At 42.8% G+C, this 21,377-nt stretch overlaps 1 protein-coding gene across 5 annotated transcripts in view; it reads right to left on the bottom strand.

Moving 5' to 3' along the window:
• Window positions 1-16,565, bottom strand: part of DST (dystonin) — a 675,093-nt gene extending 658,528 nt beyond the window's left edge. The window contains exons 1-2 of one of the 5 annotated variants that reach the window (XM_089694133.1): window positions 16,064-16,565; window positions 15,493-15,527 (exon numbers count right to left, since the gene is read on the bottom strand). In XM_089694133.1, the coding sequence (XP_089550259.1) occupies window positions 15,493-15,527; window positions 16,064-16,253 (225 nt within the window). In that variant the 5' untranslated portion in view covers window positions 16,254-16,565. The remainder of the gene's footprint in view (window positions 1-15,492; window positions 15,528-16,063) is intronic. The other 4 variants (XM_089694126.1, XM_089694129.1, XM_089694130.1 and 1 more) reach the window with 4 other exon arrangements.
• Between the last annotated feature and the right edge of the window lie 4,812 nt (window positions 16,566-21,377).

Raw genomic sequence — 21,377 nt, 5'->3', positions numbered from 1 at the left:
CTTGAGAGTTGACAGCAAGAGATTCCAAATGCAAACAGCACACTTGAAATGAACTCTGGACCTTTTATCTGCTCATTTTAATTGGGATAATGAGGGAATAACACACACCTGGCCATGGAACAGCTGAGAAGCCAATTGTCCCATTACTTTTGGTCCCATAACAAGTGGGAGGCACATATGCAAACAGTTGTAATTCCTACACCGTTCACCTGATTTGGATGTAAATACCCTCAAAGTAAAGCTGACAGTCTGCAGTTAAAGCACATCTTGTTCGTTTCATTTCAAATCTATTGTAGTGGTGTATAGAGCCAAGAATGTTAGAATTGTGTTGTTGTCCCAATATTTATGGACCTGACTGTATATATATATATATATATATATATATATATATATATATATCCTTATCTGTATCCAAAGCAAGAGAGGTATTCTGAATACACCAACTATATACCAATACTTTGTCTGCTATGTCAAAATGTCAGTGCTTAAATTTTAATCACAAGCTTGGTTAAGGTGTGAGGCTAAAACTACTTTTTGTAGGAAGGAAGTTATGGGATACAGTACTACCTTGTCCATGTGTAAGACCAGAAAGGGCCTTTATAGGATAAGACCGCCACTTGACCACTCGAATCGCAAAGGTGATGACAACCAGAAACACAACTTTGTGAGTGAGAGTAGACAGAGGAATATCCCTGAAGCATTCAAATAGTGGGCTTTGAAGTGCCAGGAGAACTAAATTCAGGTCTCAATGAGCCATGAGGGAGCATACAGGGGGAGCCAAATGGAAGATACCCTGTACAAATGTCTTAACTAAAAGAGTGGGAAGCCAACATTCTTTAGAATAAGATTGCAAATTGTGGAGATCTGACCGCTGATGGTACTAAGGGCAAAATGCTGGTCTAGGCCCAGTTGCTAAAAAGGCCAGGCAAAGAATGCCTTCCATGTGTTGTTTTAGACTTTGTGAGAAGTAGACTTCTTAGCTTTTAACATCATGGGGTTCACCAATTCAGGGATGCTTTTTTTGTCTCTCAGAACCTAGGCTTAAACTAGTGACCATGAAGCAGGATGGTAAAACTGGTCCTTGGGACAGAAGATGAAGACTTCACAGAGCATCTGTCAGGAGTCTGATCTGGTTGGAAAACTGCATTTGCCTGGACAACCCAAGGCTGTACATTGATTATGTTGTACTGATCATACAGTCACTAGAGCATCAACTGCTTCTGATAGAGGGTCCCTGTACCTGGAAACTAACCTGTCTGGTTTGTTGTTGAACCTGAAAGCCAGGAGGTTCACATCCAGGGTCTCCTGTGTGAGTAGTCCCAGAACACCTACAGGTGCAGGGACGGACTGACAATTTGGGAACTCGGGCACTGCCCTAGGGCCCGGGGTCAGTAGGGGGCCCCATGAGATGCCCTTGGTACCTTTCTTAGGATTTTTTGGGTGTGGTTTGAGTGTGGGCAAGGATACAGGGGCCCCATGATCCCCTATTGCCCGAGGGCCCCATGAGTTGTCAGTCCGCCCCTGTACAGGTGTGTAGGCACTGCCAACTGATGAGGTCTACCCAGGGGCGGACTGACCATTTGGAAACTCGGGCATTGCCCGAGGTCCCAGGGTCAGTAGGGGGCCCCACGAGATGCCCCTGGTACCTTTTTTTATAGGCTTTTTTGAGTTTGGGCAAGGACATAGTGGCCCCAAGATCCCCTATTGCCCGGAGGCCCCACCAATTCAGTCCGCCCCTGGGTCTACCTGTCAATTGTCTACACCTGAGATGTACACATCAGACAATACTGAAAAGAGAAGTTCTGCCCCGCCAGGATCCGCTTTATCACACTTACCACAGCAAGACTTCTGTATCCTTCCTGATGGTTGATGTACGCCACTGCAGTTGCGTTGTCTTAATGAATATAAAAAGGATGACTCCATAGTCAGGTTGTCCAGCGTTGCCGAGACAGCCTCATTGCCCTGGGCTCCATAATGTTGATCAGGAGACAAATAAATCTGAAGTCCAAGCCTCCTGCAACAAGGTGCCCAGGACTCCTCCACAGCCCAACAGGCTGATGTCCATCTTTAAGATCTCCCAAGAGAAAGGGAAGAATCACTTCCTTGACTGCTAAGCCAGATTCCTGAGCCACTAAGCCAAGGACTGAACTGACTTTTCACATGATGACAGAATGTTGTATTGTAGGTGTCTCGAGTGGAACTGGCCAAATGGGACTGCCTTAAAGGAGGCTATCATCAGTCCCAGAATTCTCATGTGGAAGCAAAGAGTCAAGTGACTCTGAACTGAAGTCTGAGTTTGAGAACAGAAATTTTGAAGTTTCTCTTGGGGAAAAAAAACTCTGGCTTGAGCTATACATTCTGAAGGCATGGAAGCATGTGACCTGTGTGGTTGGAGTCAACAATCAAGTGTGCTATTTGGCCCAAAAATCTGGCATGGTTGCAGTGAAAGCCTCCCAGGATAGAGCTAGAGAAGACTCAGTAGATGGTATTGTATAGAATCAAGCAGAGAGTGGAAGTAAAGCCTGTCAGTGTCAGGCTCTTCAGGGGGTGCACTGCAGACAGCACTTGAACCATTGATGTAGTGTAAGTTTTAGGAACCTGGAACAGCTGTACTGCAGCACAACGCTGGGACAATGCAGCTCAGACTTTAAGGCTAGGACTTGATATTCATGAACCTCACCGCTTGGGTAGCAATTGAGGGTCAGGCAGACAGAGGTGATCAAATCACTGTAGGTGGGCAACAGAGATGAACCGAGAATAGATCCACATGTCACTTGCAATTAGGAGCAGCAATGGAAAGGTGCTTCCTCAATGCTAAATGGTGGAAAGGAGAGTGCAGAGTGTACACATGCAACACTCCACATAACAGATGATATCAGTGCTCAAGTCCTCAGCAGTAATCCCTTCCATGGTGAAAACAGTCAGAGCATGAATTTTAAAAATGCTGCCAACAATCCTGATACAAGGAAGCTCTGTTCTCAGCCAAATCACAAAGTGAGTCTTCCTAGTCAGGGTTACACCTAGGGCTGTGCAACTGTTCTGAACCAGGAGGGTGCTATGCGGCTAACTTACACAGTACACTCAGATCCAGTATGCTCCACAATACAGAGCCCAGTGCTAAATGGTCATGTTCCAGGCTAGCCCCACAACTGTTTAATACAGTGGGGTCTGAGTATGGCCTCCAAAGCTGTCATTGAGGAAACGCTAATCCAGATAACCACATATAGTGACCAGCTTAGCGTTGATGTAACAGGAATCTTTGAGGAGACTTGACTGAAGATCCTCCTAGAACATTAGCAAAAAACTGAGGCATGCTGAGGGTAGAAGAGGTTATACTGTTGTGAACCAACTTTTTATTTTGTTTGGCAGTGTCCAATCCTGTTGGTGGCAGCATCATTCCTGTGTCTCTCGATGGACGAGAAATAAATTAGTTTTCGGTCAATGACAACACCAGCCATAATGGAAAGGCCATGGGTTCTTTTCTGCTTTTAATTTTCCTTTCACATGACATTTTGAAAGGTCAAGATATGAGTTATAACAAATTGACTTTATACACCTATGGTCCTTATTTATTATTGAAGTGTGGTAAAAAAATATTTTAGGAATCATTGACCTTTTTATGATTTTCTGTCCTGTATCTTTCGGGGCTTTTTGACAGTTTCAAGCTGCAGTATCCAGGGAAAAGAATGTGATAATACCAGTTTGGTGCATGTGAAATTCTTAGGAGATGGAGAATACAACAATAACGTTGATAGTCTTTTATTTATAGCTCTTTGCCTCAGAATGATCACAAAAATCTCCCACTGTTTGGTGCATTTGTGCCCACCCACCCTATGCTCATTATTGTACATTTTAATTTCTGCTTTATTGGGCATCATGTTGCCCACTGCTGTGCGTGGACAAGGTTTAATTCCCAATGACTTATTTGAAATCTTTTTTTTTTTACTCACTGAGTCTAAGTGGGTTTCATTGTCAATGCTTATTTAAAGGCTTAAAAGTTAAGTTTAGCATTAAATAGAAATGTTCACTTTTCATGACTATTTAAACCCCAATAGAGGGCTGAAGACTCTTCTACTGTTTTCTTAATGCTTGTGTTTAATTATTAACCTAGTTAGCTCAATTATTGAATTTACCATGAAATGCAAGCAAAACTATGCCATATTATATTTCTCCTGACAATGACTGAACTTAAATAAAATACTTTAAGAGGTTGTTGATAGAAGATGGTTTAAATATAATTTATGAATGATTTAATTTTTGCTTTTAACCTATGCTTATATTTGTGATCATCTCACTGTGAATAATATTATCAATATACTGTATATTAACATTTGGAAAGCTGCAACGTTAGACTCCATGCACACTAGCATTTTTTTAAGCGCCTAGAAGCTGTTATCAGCATTTTTTTCTGTTCCTTGAAGCTAAATAGGGTTATCCTATGTGTCCATGCACACTATTTTAGGCTAGTAGCATTTTTCAAGCTTCAGTGTGAACAAAAAGAAAAAAAAATTTGTAGAGTTTTTGGAAGCATTTTTCTAGCAGAAAAAAATGCTGAATGTTCCTAAACACCTTTTTTCTACATGTACTGTAAAAATACTAATACAATGCAAACGCTCCTAAACATTCCTAAAACACTACTAAAAGCTGGTACAAAAACACCATTACCAGTGTTTTTCATCCGGCTTTTTTTTTCTAGCATTTTTTAAGCTTTTAAAAAAACGCTAGTGTGCATGGAGCTATATACTGTACATATATGAGGACAGACATATGATTTCATTAAATATTCACGGACCATGATTTCTGCTTAGTAGCAGTACAGAGTGGCTGTGCTTTACTATTTCCCTTGTTCAGCACAAAATAGGAGTATGCTCAGACTGGTTGAGAACGTTAGACTTTCTAAAGGTATTTTATGTCAGCAATTGTTGAACCGGGACACTGATTGAAGGCCTAATATCCTGATATGCAGATAGTCATAAAAATGATATATATACTGTATATGTACAATATATATATTATGTGACCAATTAAAATATCATACAGGGCATATAAAATGCAAGCATCACATGAAAATAATGCTGGCAACCCTTCCAACAACAATAACTCAAATATGTAATCACTGTTAACTTACCAAAAATATTCTTTATAATTGGCAAAGGCAACTACAGTTACTGTATACGCACAGATATATAATATATATATTATATATAAACACACAATATATATATATAAACACACACAGTACATTATAAGTGACAGCAGACCCTGCCATGCTTGGATCTGTCTGTTGGATAGAGATATTGTAGAGGTACCTTCAGCTATATAAAAACAATGCAAAACTAACATTGCCTGGCTATGACTAGTTTCAATAAATCTGAAGGCAGGCAGGTAAAATTCACAGCCGTATGATAGCCAGAAAATTCCTTTTCTCTCAGTGACAAAATGGGAAAGAATATAGTCAGCGCCAGATTTCCATCACTAAAGCTTATAGGCAATAACATTTTTAGACCAAAGCAGCACCCCTGCTTTTATTACTTTACTGGTTCTAACTTATGTCCACTGATGATTGAAAAATTTGTATGACCAATAGCCATAAGGGGAGAAGCTGCCTCTGACACTTATAGGCATAGGCTTACTGTATCTAATGATAAATCTGAACCTGGGCAAAATAACCTGAAAGTAAACTAATGATTTACAACATCATACTTGAGAGATGGATGTCTGAATATATCATACAGATCTTCAGCCTTACTGAACTTCAGCTCTTGGCAATATAGAATATTTGTAGCCCCTCTAAATGTAGACGTTTACATGAGGTGTGAATTATAAACTAAAAATAGTAAAGTGATGCTTCCAAGTATTGTTTATTATGTACCAATAATTTATTCACATAGAAAAGAGACAAACAACACAAACATATTAAAAACCATTAAAACTCAGTTTATCACAGCATCATATTTATATATTTATAAAATGTAATTTAGTTTTTTAGTTATACAATGTTGAAAGCAGATCTAAAATCATAACTCTTCTAATGACAGATTGTTGGAGCAACTGATAACCCAATACCCATGGATCCCACATATCCTTGAATCCTGGGTATCCAAAGGTTAACAGTATAAGATATATACATGAACAGATGTTGTCCTTCAAACATCAAATGCCATCAGCAAAGGCCACAATAATGAATGGAGTATGATCTAACCCAGGAGTGGGCAATTATTTCCCCAAGAGGCCACATGAGAAACTGGGACTGTTGTGGAGGGCCAAACTTATATCTGCTCAGTATTAATTTTGGTCCTGCTAAGGTCAGTAAGAATGTTAACATATAGAAAACAAACACCTGGCGCTAGAAAAAATGGGTACAAATGCTCATGAAATAGGTCTCTTTCAGACGGGCGGGCATTAATAATGGTCGAATGAGCAGCAGTTTTACACCCCCTCTCCCCGAACTGTAAAATAACAGCTAGACAGAACTGTTCACATGTCGTGCCTGCGATCCTTTGCTTCATAGCTCCGGCACTGCTTGTCAAACTTGAGTTCAATGAGGACATGCCTCAACCAAGTGCAAAGTACGATATTGGGGAGTGGTAGTGTGGCTTTATAGGATAAAATCAGGTGGTGAGAATGAAACACAGCCCCTTCTCACTGCCTGTTAAATGCCCTCTGAAAAATACTAAGACTGCAAGGAGAGAGCCTGAGATTGGTACAGTAGGAATTTCTACAGATCCTGACCTGGAGTGAAGAACAGGTGGATGGCTCTTGGGTTTTGCATTGTACAGGTGCTGACATAGGAAGAACTTGGCTGGGTATTAGAGTGGCAGGACAACATTGGGATGTCTTATAGGCTCTCCTACCAGAACTGATTCTCCCTGCGGTAATGATCAGTTCTTCAGGCTCTCTCCTTCCAGTTCCTGCAGCTCTCTACATAGATGTCTCTCATCATGCCTCTTTGAGCCTGTCAGCTTCCTCGGGGAGGTATGCTGACAGTGGAGTCATCAAAGACCAGATAGGGACAGCCAAAGGGCCGGATGTGGCCCTAGGGCTTCAATTTGCCCAGGTCTTATCCAACCTCTATGTGTAAATGCATATTTACAAATCACATTCTAGTACAATGCCGACTCAATTGGTATGGATAGAACATCATCATGTAGATTGAATGCATTGTCTTGTATATTGAAAATGTATTTCTTCCACGGTAGGACAGGTTCAACTTCATTTCACACCAACCATATGCACTAGAATCTCCATATTCAGCCATCCACCATAGTAACTGCTTCTGTGTGGGCTGTGCCTTGAAATCACAGAGGTCGGCAGGAGGAACCACTGAGTACAGAAGAGAGCCAGGAGATCAGGAATTCTGGAAGTGTCAGTTTCTGATGAATTTTCAGGTGGCAATTACTCTGATCACAGTCGCCCCAGTCAGGTTCAGCCTCTCCTGATCACTGATCAAATGGCCTTTGGCTTACCCACGTGTTAGGTACACACCTTCAAAATATCTCCATAAATTGCTCCTGGACATTGTCAAGGTGTGATAATAGCAGACCCATAGAACCAGTTGGTAAGCCATTGTATACAGTGGTGTAATTAGGTTTTGTGCTGCCCTAGGCAACGCAAAAATCGGCGCCCCCCCTGCAGAGAGAGCCTGACATTGACCAACAACACCCCTGCCCCCCACCAGAGAGAGCCTTCCACTACCACTGCCCCCCAACACCAGCCACCATCTCCCATAGCGAGAGAGAGACACTCACCTTCACCCCTTCGGACATCCCCAGGAACGAGACTCGGGCTGTGCATACACTGTCATGAAACCCGTAGCCTTTCTCGGAACCCACCAGGTCCCCATGATGAGTGTGTCCCTTCTTCTGTCCCTTCGTCCAAGGGGCAGTGCTGCCCCCCCTGAAAAATGCCACCCTAGGCAAATGCCTTGTTTGCCTTGTGGTAAATACACCCCTGTTTGTATAGTTATACTATACACATTCCACCAGTTTAAGAAGTGGGTGTATACTGCTATTTAGACACAATCAGTGAAATTCACTCTTATTCTTTCACTATATATAAATCAGACAGCAGGAAGATTTGGTGTCTGAATGGTTATCTGTTTGATCTGGCTTTTTATGTGAGTAACACCTACACTGCCACATTTATGGCTAGTTACCTCTGAGACCTGAAGAATGCCCGAGGACAATTTATGGAAAGATTATTAAGGTGTTTAATTAGTACATAAGTAAGCCATTTGATCAGTGATATGGCTTAACACACTCATTATTACTGGACTATAGACATCTTACTGTTGTTATTAGTCTTTGCTAATTGCATTAATACAACTAAAAGCAGTGAAGGCATGTTATCAATATACAAGGTGATGCATTCAATCAACTGATGATGTTCCATACTAATGATACTAATGGATTTGGCAATGTACTAGTATGTGTTGTGGAAATTGGCATGGAATATAACCATCCCATGATGCTTTGAAGTTGCATCATACTCCACCCATTACTGCGGTCTTTTCTGATGGCAATCAATGTTTGAATGACAAGCTCAGCTTCATGTATATATCATATACAGTTAACCTTTGGATACCCAGGATACAAGGATCTTACAATATACAATTGTGTAGAGGCAACAATCTGACATTGGAAGAGTTATGATGTCAGTCCTGAAACAAATCTTGGCTCTTGTTTTATAAGAATATATCTGATATACAATTTATATGAAATATCATTCCATGCCAAACTGAGTTTTACTGGTTTTATTATTTTTGTGTCTGTCTCTTTTCTATAGGGAATATTGTATTTGTACATAATAATCATTACATTTCGGTATCACTTGGTTTTTAGTTGACACTTCAAGTAAACAGCTATAATTAGAGTGGTTTAACCCTTGACATCGGCACCTCCCGGCCCTTTAAGAAGTTTCTGATGCCAGGAGGCGGGGCAGGGTTTATGATCATGTGATTGCTGTGATCAAATGATAGGAAAGCTCCTGATCTAGGGCTGCCACCTCATCCCTTTAAAACTGAACACATATTAATTACACAGGTCCTGAGGCTACTTTAATGCAGATAAGACACTAAGTGTGTTTAATTACCACCTTAATCAGCCACAAAACCTGTGTAATTAATATGTCTTTGGTTTTAAAGGGATGAGGTGGCAACTCAATCCTGATCGCAAGTAAAGTAACTGTGCTGGGAGCATGCAGGTAGGGTTGCCACTTCATCCCTTGAAAACCGAACACATATTACACAGGTTCTGAGGCCAATTTTTCAAAGATAAAGCACTAAATGAATTTAATTACCACCTTAATAAGCCACAGAACCTTTGTAATTAATATGTGTTCGGTTTTAAGGGGATGAGGTGACACCCCTACGTGCAGGACGCGTGCTCTACACACAGTTCTGTTTACATTTTGATACTCATATATGCAGGCTCTCAGCGTTAAGGCCCACACTCCAAGAGGCCACATATATGCGTACCGCCGGCATCAAACAAATGTTAAGTAAACAAATAATTATACAGTTTTATGAAGGAAAGAATTGCCCTTTACTGTAAAGAGCAAGGATATTTTAAAAAATCCTGTCACCAGACCATGTATTTCAAAAATAATCTTACAGTAGGCAAGCCAGGAGAATGCTGTTGGTGCCGCCATCTTGGATATGATGTCAGCAGCCCTAGCAAACTCAGAGCTTCCTCTCAAATGATATTCAATAGTATTCCCTGGCAGCTACATAAAAAGTATAGGGAGGTAAAGTTGCTAGATCAACATAGATGGTAATCAGACAGTCCCAGTAGAAGAGAAAGCTATAATATAAAAGGATGGAGGGGGCTGTACTGATTTGACTGTTCTGGAGTGGTCATATTTATCAGCATTTTAAAAGATACATTGCAAGTGAATAAAAATAATTTATAGAGAGAAAGACACTAGAAGTAATCATTTGGAATACTTGGTTTTTTGTGTGCGTTTACCTGCAATTTAAGTTGATGACAGGGTCTCTTTAAACAACCGGACAGTGGGGGGATTGGTACTTGTAATAGATTAGGACCTTTTTCTAAGGCACAATGACATTATGAAAAGGTAGCTAAAAATATTCACCCCTAGGTATCCTCTAGAGCAGTGGTTCTCAACCTTCCTAATGCCGTGACCCTTTAATACAGTTCCTCATGTTGTGGTGACCCCCAACCATAAAATAATTTACCCAGTAATTATAATTCATGAGTGTCGTTTTACCTCCAATACTGCTGCTTTCAATACAGTAGCTGCTTTTAACAGAGTAGCTGCTTTCAACACAGCAGCTGCTTTCTACACAGTAGCTGCTCTTTACACATCGGAAATATGTGTTTTCTGATGGTCTTAGGGGACCCCTGTGAAAGGGTCATTTGACCCCCAAAGGGGTCGCGACCCACAGGTTGAGAACCACTGCTCTAGAGCAACAGGACCTCTATGATGTCACCATAAGTGGCTATTAGTAATTTTCTCTTATGTAGAAAATATCAGTGCATATGGGGTTGATTTACTAAAACTGGAGAGTGCAAAATCTGTGCATGGTAGCTAATCAGCTTCTAACTTCAGCTTGTTCAATTAACCTTTGACAAAAAAAAACCTGAAAGCTAATTGGTATCTATGCAGAGCTGCACTAGATTTTGCACTCTCCAGTTTTAGTAAATCAACCCCAATGTGTTTAGCTTTATTCCTTGACAACACAAAAGCATGCACACATATCAGTGGTTAGCACTTCCGCCTGGCAGTACTAGGGTCATTTGTTCGAATCCCAGACACGGCACCACCTGCCTGGAGTTTGCATGTTCTCCCTGTGACTGCGTGGGTTTCCTCCGGGTGCTCCGGTTTCCTCTCACACTCCAAAAGACATGCTGGTAGGTTAATTGGATCCTGTCTAAATTGGCCCTAATATGTGTATGTATGAATGTGAGTTAGGGACCTTAGATTGTACCCCTCTTGAGGGACTGATGTGAATGTACAATATATACTGTATGTAAAAGCGCTGTGTAAATTGACGGCGCTATATAAGTACCTGAAATAAATAATAAATATCTACACACGTGTATAGTAATGGATAGCTATTATAGTCCATATGTCATTTATAGAGGGAATGGCTACACACACTAGTATTCTTTCTGTAACTTAGCAGCAAACAAAACCAGACAACTAACAGTTACTTTTTTCTTCCATCCAATACAATTTGTTACGATTTTAGTAGTGATACATTTGGTTGTAGAAGTCAGATGCATTAAGCTATTGTATCAACAGCAGGAACAATGATTATTACAATGTAGGTGAGTAGTATGAAAAATGTACAAGAAAATATGTTGCATTTAAAGTTAGAAAAAATGTCCTCTCTCCCCTTTTTGACTACATATAATATAATTTTTTGAACACTTTTAGAGGCATATACTACACACACACACATGAATTGTTTCAATAGCCATTAATTGACCTAAATCAAGCATGCAACCAGTGGTGTATTAAGGTTTTGTGCTGTCCCTAAGCAAGCACCCTGCCCTCCACCAGAGCCTTCCACGACCATTGCCCCCCATATACCAGCCACCATCCCCCATGGCGAGAGAAAAAGACACTCACCTTCACAGCTCTGGACATCCCCAGGAACGAGAGTCGGGCTGTGCATACACCGTCATGAAACCCACAGCATCTCTCGGAACCCACCAGGTCCCCATGTCGAGCGTGTCCCTTCTTCCAAGGGGCAGTGCTGCTCCCCCTGAAAAATGCCGCCCAAGGCAAATGCCTTGTTTGCCTTGTGGTAAATACACCCCTGCATGCAACCAGTGACGTCTGAAAACCCCCTCATTGACTGGTTTTTCTAAGTCATGTTTTACTAGGTAGTGTGGACAGGATCAGGATGACAGACCGAAAAACTGCACTTTTAAACACAAGCCATATTCCTGCACTCAAAAGTTTACTTTACCCCCCGGGTTACAGTGAAGTCTCATGAATTCAAAGTCGGGGGACATGCTGATTTCAGGTGCGATTTGCAAGACATCTGACACAGATGTCTATGCAAATCACACGAAAAGTAGTGCATGTACTACTTTAGAAATTGGTGCGGCTCCAGACAAGTCTGAACCGCACCAATTTGACCGCTGTAATTGCGGACAATAGGGTACGACTTGGCATACGATTTGCAACTCGCATGGCATGGAAATCGCATGCCAAGTCTCACCCAGTGCAACCAGGGTGTTAGGCTTGGTTCACACTGGATGCAATTTAAAATCATGCGTTTTGTTTGCAATTTCATTGTGTTTTCTGAAGATTTCCCAATGTTTTCTTGTGTTTTCCAGTGCGATTTCTATTGTAGTCTATATGCGAAATTGCAACAAACTGCAGAAAAAGTAATACAAGAACTACTTTTGAAATCGTGCTGCAGCAAATTGCATATGTTAAAACACTCAATTCACATTCATTAAATCCGATTTCAGGTATTATTTCAATTCCCAAATCGCACCTGAAATCGTGGTGGTGCGAACCAGGGCTTAGAGTCAAAAGGAATGATGATGGGTATTAACCCATTGCAGCCAAATCAGTGTAATGTAGTGAGATCAGTGAAAATGATGGGTTTTCAAGGGTTACTGTTCCATATGCCTTACTGGCATTCGTTATATAAACTTTTATACCAAAATAGCTAATTTGATCTTTCTTTTACCAAGGGCTCATGCAACATGGCCATAATGAATTTACTGATATGTACAAAAGATCTTGCTGAACAGAGGCTGACCGCAAGATCCTGCACAATAAACGCATCTAATGGTCAGTAAAGTCCTTCAATAAAAATGTGTTTAGACACCTAAATGTACAGATCTGCAAAATTCTTTTTGCATTCATCTATCTCAAATGTATGCATAAATGTGCATTTCAATGCATACAGGTGAAGTACTGCCCATGACTGTAGATTTTTCTAATTTGATTTTACAGATCTTTATGCAGTGCAGTTTAGGCTCTATGCACACTGACTTAAAAATCACTGCTTCTACAGGAGTTTTGTGTTTTGCCTGTAGAAGCAGCTCAATGTTATCCTATGGGGTTTATTTACTAAACCTGGTTGACTCAGAATCTTGTCCACTTCTGCATAAAAACCAATCAGCTTCCAGGTTTTATTGCTGAAGCTTAATTAAACATGCTAAGGTTAGAAGCTGATTGGCTACCATGCACAGGTGCCCAAGATTCTGAGTCAACCAGGTTTAGTAAATAAACCCCTATGTGTCCATGCACATTAGGTTGATTAGAGACATATTTTAAGCTCAACGTTTACAGGCAGGAAAAATCCTTCTGGTTTGCATTTTTCATTGGAGCTTTCTGGTGGAAAAAAATTCTAAACGCTCCTAAACTGTGTACAAAAGCACTCTACGGGTGGCACAGTGGCTTAGTGGTTAGCACTTCTGCCTGGCAGCACTAGGGTTGTTGGTTCAAATACCAACCACGGCACCACTTGCCTGGAGTTTGCATGTTTTCCCTGTGCCTGTATGGATTTCCTCCAGATACTCTGGTTTCCTCCGCCACTCCAAAGACATGCAGGTAGGTTAATTGAATCCTGTCTAAATTGTCTCTAGTATGTGTATGTGTGTTAGGGACCTTAGATTGTACACCCCTTGAGGGTTAGGGACTGATGCGAATGTACAATATATATGTAAATTGATAGTGCTATATAAGTACCTGAAATAAATATATCGGCATTTTTTTCTGCCAAGGGAGCTGGCTTTTTTTTTAAGCCCAGTGTGTATGGAGCCTTAGCCTGGGTTCACACTTATGCGGTGCGGAATTCGCACTGGTTTCTGTGCGAATTCCGCACCGCATCATAATCGCACCCAGTTTATGCACCGCTGCAGGTGTGTATGCTAAGTTAACAACACCCCAAAACTGGTTTGCAAAGAGCGGTGCGATATGCAGAATTGGATCGCATAGGTGTGAATACACATGTGATCCGACTCTAGTGCGGACAGAAAACAGGGTCCTGCACTTTTTTGTTATGAATGCGGTGCGATTTGAGCCATACAAAGTGTGCACTGCACAGAATTCACATGTGATTTGCACAGGAATGCGGTGTGGTTCCTGTGCGAATCACATGCGATGTTCTGCACTGCAGAAGTGTGAACCCAGGCTTACTGGTGTAAACGCAGCTGTGTCTGAGGGTCTGTAACATACAATCCTGATGCTTTCAGATCCATCAAAAACTACATGAGTTCCAGATCTAAAAGCAGTGTGTTTTTTATGTCCGTGTGCACGAGCCCTTAGCTCAACAAATGTAAAAGAATGTATCGTACATCCATGCCACATACACTAGGTGAATATTTAATGACAAATACTATTCTATGCTGTACAGAAGTCAGTTAAGGCCATCAGGTCTTCCCTAGCAGGCTGTATTGTTTCTTATTTTCTCTTTCATACACTGAGCTTACTTAGTGTAAAAAATGAATGATATAACTGGTGATATTCAACTATGTTCTGTTCTGATCTATTTCTAGTAATCAGGTCACTTAAAATCAGAGCACTGTACAAAAATAAATTCTTTTAAGGCTACGTTCATATGGCTGCATCGGTAGATTCTTGCTGGCAACACTAACCACTCTTATGCCAGGTACACGCTGGCTGAATATTGACTGAAATCAGCTGGTACAGTAGAAACTGGCTAACTTTCAGCCCGTGTGTACAGCTGCCTGTCAATTTCACGCAGGTGCGGACTGACCATTTGGAAACTCGGGCGCTGCCCGAGGGCCCAGGGTCATTAGGGGGCCCCATGAGATGCCCCTGGTACCTTTTTCATAGGCTTTTTTGAGTTTGGGCAAGGACACAGGGGCCCCATGATCCCCTATTGCCCGGGGGCCCATGAGTTGTCAGTCCGCCCCTGATTTCATGACCGGCTTTTTTGAAATGAGCATGCTGAAAAACCAGCAGCTGTCCGGCATCAATCAGCGCTCTCAGCCAATGGCTGCGAGCGCTGATCAATGTGTCCTGGCAGGGGATCAGTCCCGCTGTCAGAACATAGTAGCACAGCAGGGGATATTGCTGTACTAACATCAATTGTGTAAGTACAGCGATCTGTCAGTCTTTTTTTTTTTCGTTCAGCCTGCTGGGTTGATCGAAAAAAAACTTATAGTGTGAACCAGGTTATAGTGCGACCAGGAGCGGCTGTCAGCGATACTCTGTACAAATCACTGGCCAGCGCTGTCGCTGTTTACATATAACCATTCATCTGAGTGGCTACATGCAAATAGCTTTGGATCAACCCTGGTCGCACACTACATCCAGAGTCGGCATTTTCTACCCCAGCTAACTGGCCGGTTTGTATGCAGCCATAGCGCAGAGTGTTGCTGCGTCCAGACCTGGCGTTTAGCATGCGACTGTGTGAATGTAGCCTATGTTCCCTGTCCTGAATAAAGCACTTTTCTGGTTGGCGTGAACTGAATACACAAGAAGTGTACTGTATACAAGGTGTCTGTCACTGCAGTGATAAGTAGGGATAGTTACCTCTGAGCGGAAGTGATGGGATCTCAGGATGGCATCTGTAAGAAAACCAAAAACACACAATCAGCGCCAATCACTTTTTATAAGGATTATCTGCCAATCCTCTTAGAAAACATGCGCTAAATAAAATCTGCCAAGGGCATAGCTGAGCCTGCAGAAGGTGCGGAGTGAATACTCTGGTGGGGGAGCTGTCATTGACCCCCCCTTCATTCACACACACTGTCCCAACATCTCATCCTGCTCCACTTTCCTGAAGCATGGGTGGAGACAAGTCTGCCGCAGTCCTGTTGGGAATCTCCTAAAATTGGATGCCAGATGAATCAGACTGCCACATGTACACACCATGCCCTCCTCCACCTCCTCCTCAGCAGCAATGTAATAGGACAAGACTTGCAATAAATGAATGTTTTCACAGCATCCCCTCCCCCATCAGACTATTGCACTTTGCAGCTATGGTAACTCAGCAGACATGCCTGTTTTTACCCCGATCGCCCTATGAATGGGCACTTCATGGCTGAGTGACAGGGAACACATCACATGACAGACGCAGAATATTTTAAAAATGGTTTCTTACATGTCCTACCTCTGCTCCTCGGTCGGTAGCTGAAGACGGTCTTCATGGGGTGCCTGCTTTTCTGAAGCTTGCGATGCCAGCAGCAGAGGAAGGAAATCGTGGCTATAGTCCCCAGCATTAGGAACAGTAGAAGAAGGGCACATTGGATGCTGTACGGTCTTAGTAAGACCAGGAAGGCAGCGGCGATCATCCTGCTGTGATCAGATCAGTGTAGAGTGGAGATCGGCAGGGGAGATCGGACGTTCTGGAGCAGTGATCTCAGGACGAGGGTGATCTGTGACTCAGCAGCTTCATTTCTGAATTGACAAGGTGGTGGTGGAGGGGGGGATGTAAGCGATTAGATCCCCTGAGCTGTGCTGGAGTCATCCATGGAACGCCAGTTGCAGCTCATCACAAGCAGCGTAGAGGAGACTCACTGGCTGTGTCATATGCTGGGACTGTCTCTGGAAATAAAAGTTTCTCTCACTGTATCCCCCAGCTCACTAGCAACCTCAGCAGCAGCATCAGCAGCTGCTGCCCGCTATGGGAGGGAGACGAGATGCTCTGCTCCTCCTTGGATGGATGCCGGCTGACGTCACAGACACCCAGCTAGTGCTGCAGAGACTGGAGGAATCATGGCCGCAGCATCCTCTGCACCCACCTGGCCTGTCATCATAGTCACCACACACGTTACAATCTGACCAATCTTTGTAGAAGCAGCATCAGCCAAACCAAAACTATGTATTTCCAAAATGGACCGCGCTAAGGTCACAAATTGACAAAATAAACTGTGCAATCTTTAACGTGATAACACTGAGCAAAATACAAATAAAATATTAACGCCTTGACCAGGGGTGAACTGACAACTCATGAGGCCCCTGGGCAATAAGGGATCATGGGGCCCCTGTGTCCTTGCCCACACTCAAAGCACACCCAAAAAAGCCTATAAAAGATACCAGGGGCATTTCATGGGGCCCCCTACTGACACCGGGCCCTTGGGCCCATTCGAGTGCTCGAATGGTGGTGGACTGACAACTCATGGGGCCCCGGGCAATAGAGGATCATGGGGCCCCTGTGTCCTTGCCCAAATTCAAAAAAGCCTATGAAAAAGGTACCAGGGGCATCTAATATGACCCCCTACTGACCCCGAGCCCTCGGGCGGTGCCCGAGTTTCCAAATGGTCAGTCCACCCCTGGTCTGCCCCTGCCCTTGACGCTGACATCACACAAACGGGCGGACTGACCATTTGGAAACCTCGGCACTGCCCAAGGGCCCGGGGTCAGTAAGGGGCCCCATGAGATGCCCCTGGTACCTTTTTCATAGGCTTTTTTGAGATTGGGCAAGGACACAGGGGCCCCATGATCCCCTATTGCCCGGGGGCCCCATGAGTTGTCAGTCCGCCCCTGCACACAAATATGCGGCCTCACGGAATTGGACTTTTTTCCGTGGGGCCGCCTATTTGCATACCTGTCTTTGTGCTGGGAGCTCTCAGCACAGAGACCGCTGTGTCACTGAGAGCCCCAGGTCCTGTTCTAACAATCGGGACTCCCAGTTCCGGGTCATATGATCGCTGTGATAGCCTCTGATTGGCTATCACAGTGATCAGTCACTGTACAGCCCAGCCCCCTTGTTTTTTCTCTCTCTGTGAATGGAGGAGAGAGATACATTGTATTTCTCGAACTCCTGGCATAGAGAGAAAAAAAAAATGTTTGTAAACAAAAAAAAAAAAAAAAGGTAAATAGATAAATATTAAAAAATAAAATAAATAAATAAAGAAAAATACCTAGATCAAGGTTTGATCTAGTTCAGTGCCAGGGTTAGCCTCTGATAGCCTCTGATTGGCTATCACAGTGATCAGTCACTGTACAGCCCAGCCCCCTTGCTTTTTTCTCTCTCTATGAATGGAGGAGAGAGATACATTGTATCTCTCAAACTCCTGGAGAGAAAAAACAATGTTTGTAAAAAAAGAAAAAAAGATCAGAAAATAAATATTAAAAAATAAAAGAAAAAATAAAGAAAAATATCTAGATCAAGGTTTGATCTAGTTTAGTGCCAGGGTTAGTGTTTGGGTCAAGGTCAGAGTCATATGTCAAGTTCAGGGTCAAAGGTCAGGATTTAAAAAAAAAATTGGTATCAGTGTCAGTTAGTGTCAATGTCAGTGTGTTTTAGGTAAAAAAAAAAAAAGACAAAAAATTGTTTCTGGGCTGTACTATGGGTACAAACAACAAATAACATACACATATATGGTATCGCTGCGATCGTCAAGAGCTGGAAAATTTATTTTGGGTTGTTCTTTGGTGGTAGGTTATGGTAGTAACAAGAAACACACAGCTAAATTAAAAAAACAAGTTTTTTTTAACTATTTTGAGCCAGTTTTCCTTTGATAATAAAAAAAAAATCAGGTGCTATCCATTACCATTTACCACCAAATAAAAGCCCAATTTGTCCAGAAAAAATCAAGGTATAATCCACCTGGATGTACAAAGTAGTTGTGATGATATGCACGGTTTTACTAACACATGTCAACGTTGCAGGATTGTGTTTAGGCATTTAGATTTGTTTTACCCTTGGGCGTGAAGGGGTTAATATTCAGTCCCAACATGTGAATAATTGGTGCAGCGGTGCTGTATCTTTAATGGTGATACTCCATACTGAAATGACAAGTGCTTTACTGTGTTCACACTGGTGCCCCACATAGATGGAAACTCACCGTCATTTCATGACCACCTATCTCACCGCCATTTCATGACCACCTATCTCTAGGTAAGTCACACTCACTTTTTGGGACTATCCCAGTTTGCAATCTGGTCCCGATGGCCGATATTCCTTCGCCCTTATAACCGTGGTTGCTGGTAGTAACCAATAACTTTCCACTAGATCTGCATCAATGTTAGGCAACTCCTCTCCTCCCCAGGCAGGATTTCATATTTTCAGCATAAATCAAAACAAAACCAGACATCCCATAGTGTAAAACTGTATAAAACTTTAATATGGGGTCAAACAATAGAAATGCCACTCACAAAAAAAGTGCCTTTCCTGGAACTAGGTGTATTCAGCTTTGTGTATTATGAATGGGAATTAAGATGACCGCCGCGTTCCGGCGTGCCTTCCAAATACCGGAAGTGACGCCAGCGGAAGTTGCGTCATAAGCCCTCGCCTAGTTTCAACCAATATATCGTCTTCAGGACGTACCAAAACTATGGAATATGAGGACCTAAATAATCTAGCCAATCCATTTGTAGCTACTGATGTAGGCACTTGCAAAACATTGGTTATTGGTGGATCTAAAGAAAATTGTACAATCAGATTGCAAGGTATGCGGTGAGATTAAATGCTAAGCCCACCAAAATGATACATGGATGATCTAATATTTGCGGAAAGAAAAAAAATCAACGTCAGAGCCCCTCCCCTATGCACTGCGGGATATAACCCGGTGGCGCAACATGTAGGGGAGGGGCTCTGACATCACCACACACTCAGACAGACTGCGAGTATGGAAAGTGAGGGCAGCACAGACAAAGAAGATACATTGTATATTAAGGCGTGTTTTGCTTGTAAATATTAAACAAGGAGAGATGGAGCAGCGAATCATTAACCCTGAGCCATCCAGAGGGAGAAATCCTTGTATATATATCGACATCAAAGGAACAGTATATTTACAGTGACCTGGAGGAGGGAGTACATACCACATCTTTAATCCTGCTATCATAAGGAAGCTAAAATATCCTGTTAATACTGGGACATAAAGCTATTTTGCCTAATTGAAAGTTAGGCTTATATGGAGGTGAGCACATAGTATTACTAAAAGCCTGCTGAAAATAGTCACAAGAACTGAACATTTGATTTGGATTACATCAATCAATTTTGGAACTGTCACAAATTGATTTATTTTTTTATATATACTTATATATACATATTTTTCAATTATATATTTTTTATTTTTAATATATTTTTTCACAAGATAGATTTATTTTTTAATTTTTATTACATATTTCCACACATTAATTTGGATTAATTCTTTATAATTGTATTAATTTATTTATTCTGATCACTTATTGTGTGTTAAAAATAGCACTTTACTAAGGGGATTTATCCCAATAGAATATTTGCACTTATAGGTGTGTGATATTACATAATTGGAGTGTGACACAGTTGCACTTAATTTTAGATTAATCACTAGCACATGTATATGAGTATGTGTATTAGTGTCAGCGAAGCACAATAACACAAGGAACAATATTTAATTTAATTTATTTCACTACAATAGTGGCTCACAAGTAATTATATAATATTTGGCTCCTTTCCTGGCTCTAGAGGTAGTCCTCGCTCTGGGGGCTCAGTGATCCTCTTTTCTAGCTTCCTGCCTGTAGCTAGGCTCCTTCCCACTGGGCCCCCTCCCAGGCTCCTGCATCTCAGCTTCCTCACATCTTCCACCCAAACTCTCCCTGTTTGTCAGGGATCGCGGCTCCGTGGTCCACGATCGCGGCTCTGTCCCCCGCGCATGCGCATTGGCGGCAGATCGCGCCGGGACACAGGCACTAGGTCCCGGCGAGCCGCGGCTGACAGGACGCCACGCATGCGCAGTAGGTGCCGGGGGCGCGCCTCAGGCGTCCAATGACAGCCGGGGGCGCGTCCTAGCCGGCCAATGACAGTGCAGGGCGCACTATTTAAAGATGCCCTGCACTGTCACAGATTGCCGCAAGGTCTTCCTGTGATCCTGAGTTCCTGCACCTGTCTAGTGACCCTGATTGACCCTGACTACGCTGCCTGCCCCTGTGATTGACCCGGATTGCCCTGACTATTCTGCCTGCTCCTGTGATTGACCCGGATTGTCCTGACTACTCTGCCTGCTCCTGCATTTGACCCGGATTGCCCTGACCATTCTACGGATTGACTTCCCTGCTGACCCTGCGTGTGACCCGACTACTCTTCGCCTACCGATTCTGTACCCCGCTTACCCTCACGGGCCCACGATCCGTTACTACCCTGCTGGGGCCGCCATCCTCTTCATATCTGGCTCTCCCGGTACCTGTCCCCAAAGGTCTCCTCAGCCACTGGTGGGCCTGCTCGGCGGTCGTGACCTGGCCCGGGACTGTTTCAAGTCCATCCCCACCATCAGGGGCTCTGGTGAAAGCACAGCCCGGGCTTAGACCCCACGCTCTGAGTAGGTCTGTCAGTTGGCAGCCTGAGGCACCACCTGGCGGATCATAACAGTACCTTGCGGCCATGACAGAGACAGGAAGTGGACCGGCGTCCCTAGAGGATATTTGTCAGCACCTGGCAACTTTGACCCAGGCTTTCCAGAACTTCCACAGTCGCTGCGCCCGACTGGAGG

This window comes from Staurois parvus, unplaced genomic scaffold, assembly GCF_062004578.1.
Source record: "Staurois parvus isolate SC_StPar_1 unplaced genomic scaffold, SC_StPar_1.0 ptg000652l, whole genome shotgun sequence".
Classification (NCBI taxonomy): domain Eukaryota; kingdom Metazoa; phylum Chordata; class Amphibia; order Anura; family Ranidae; genus Staurois; species Staurois parvus.
The sequence above is the reverse complement of the archived record's forward strand: the minus strand, read 5'-3'. Positions and strand labels throughout refer to the sequence as shown.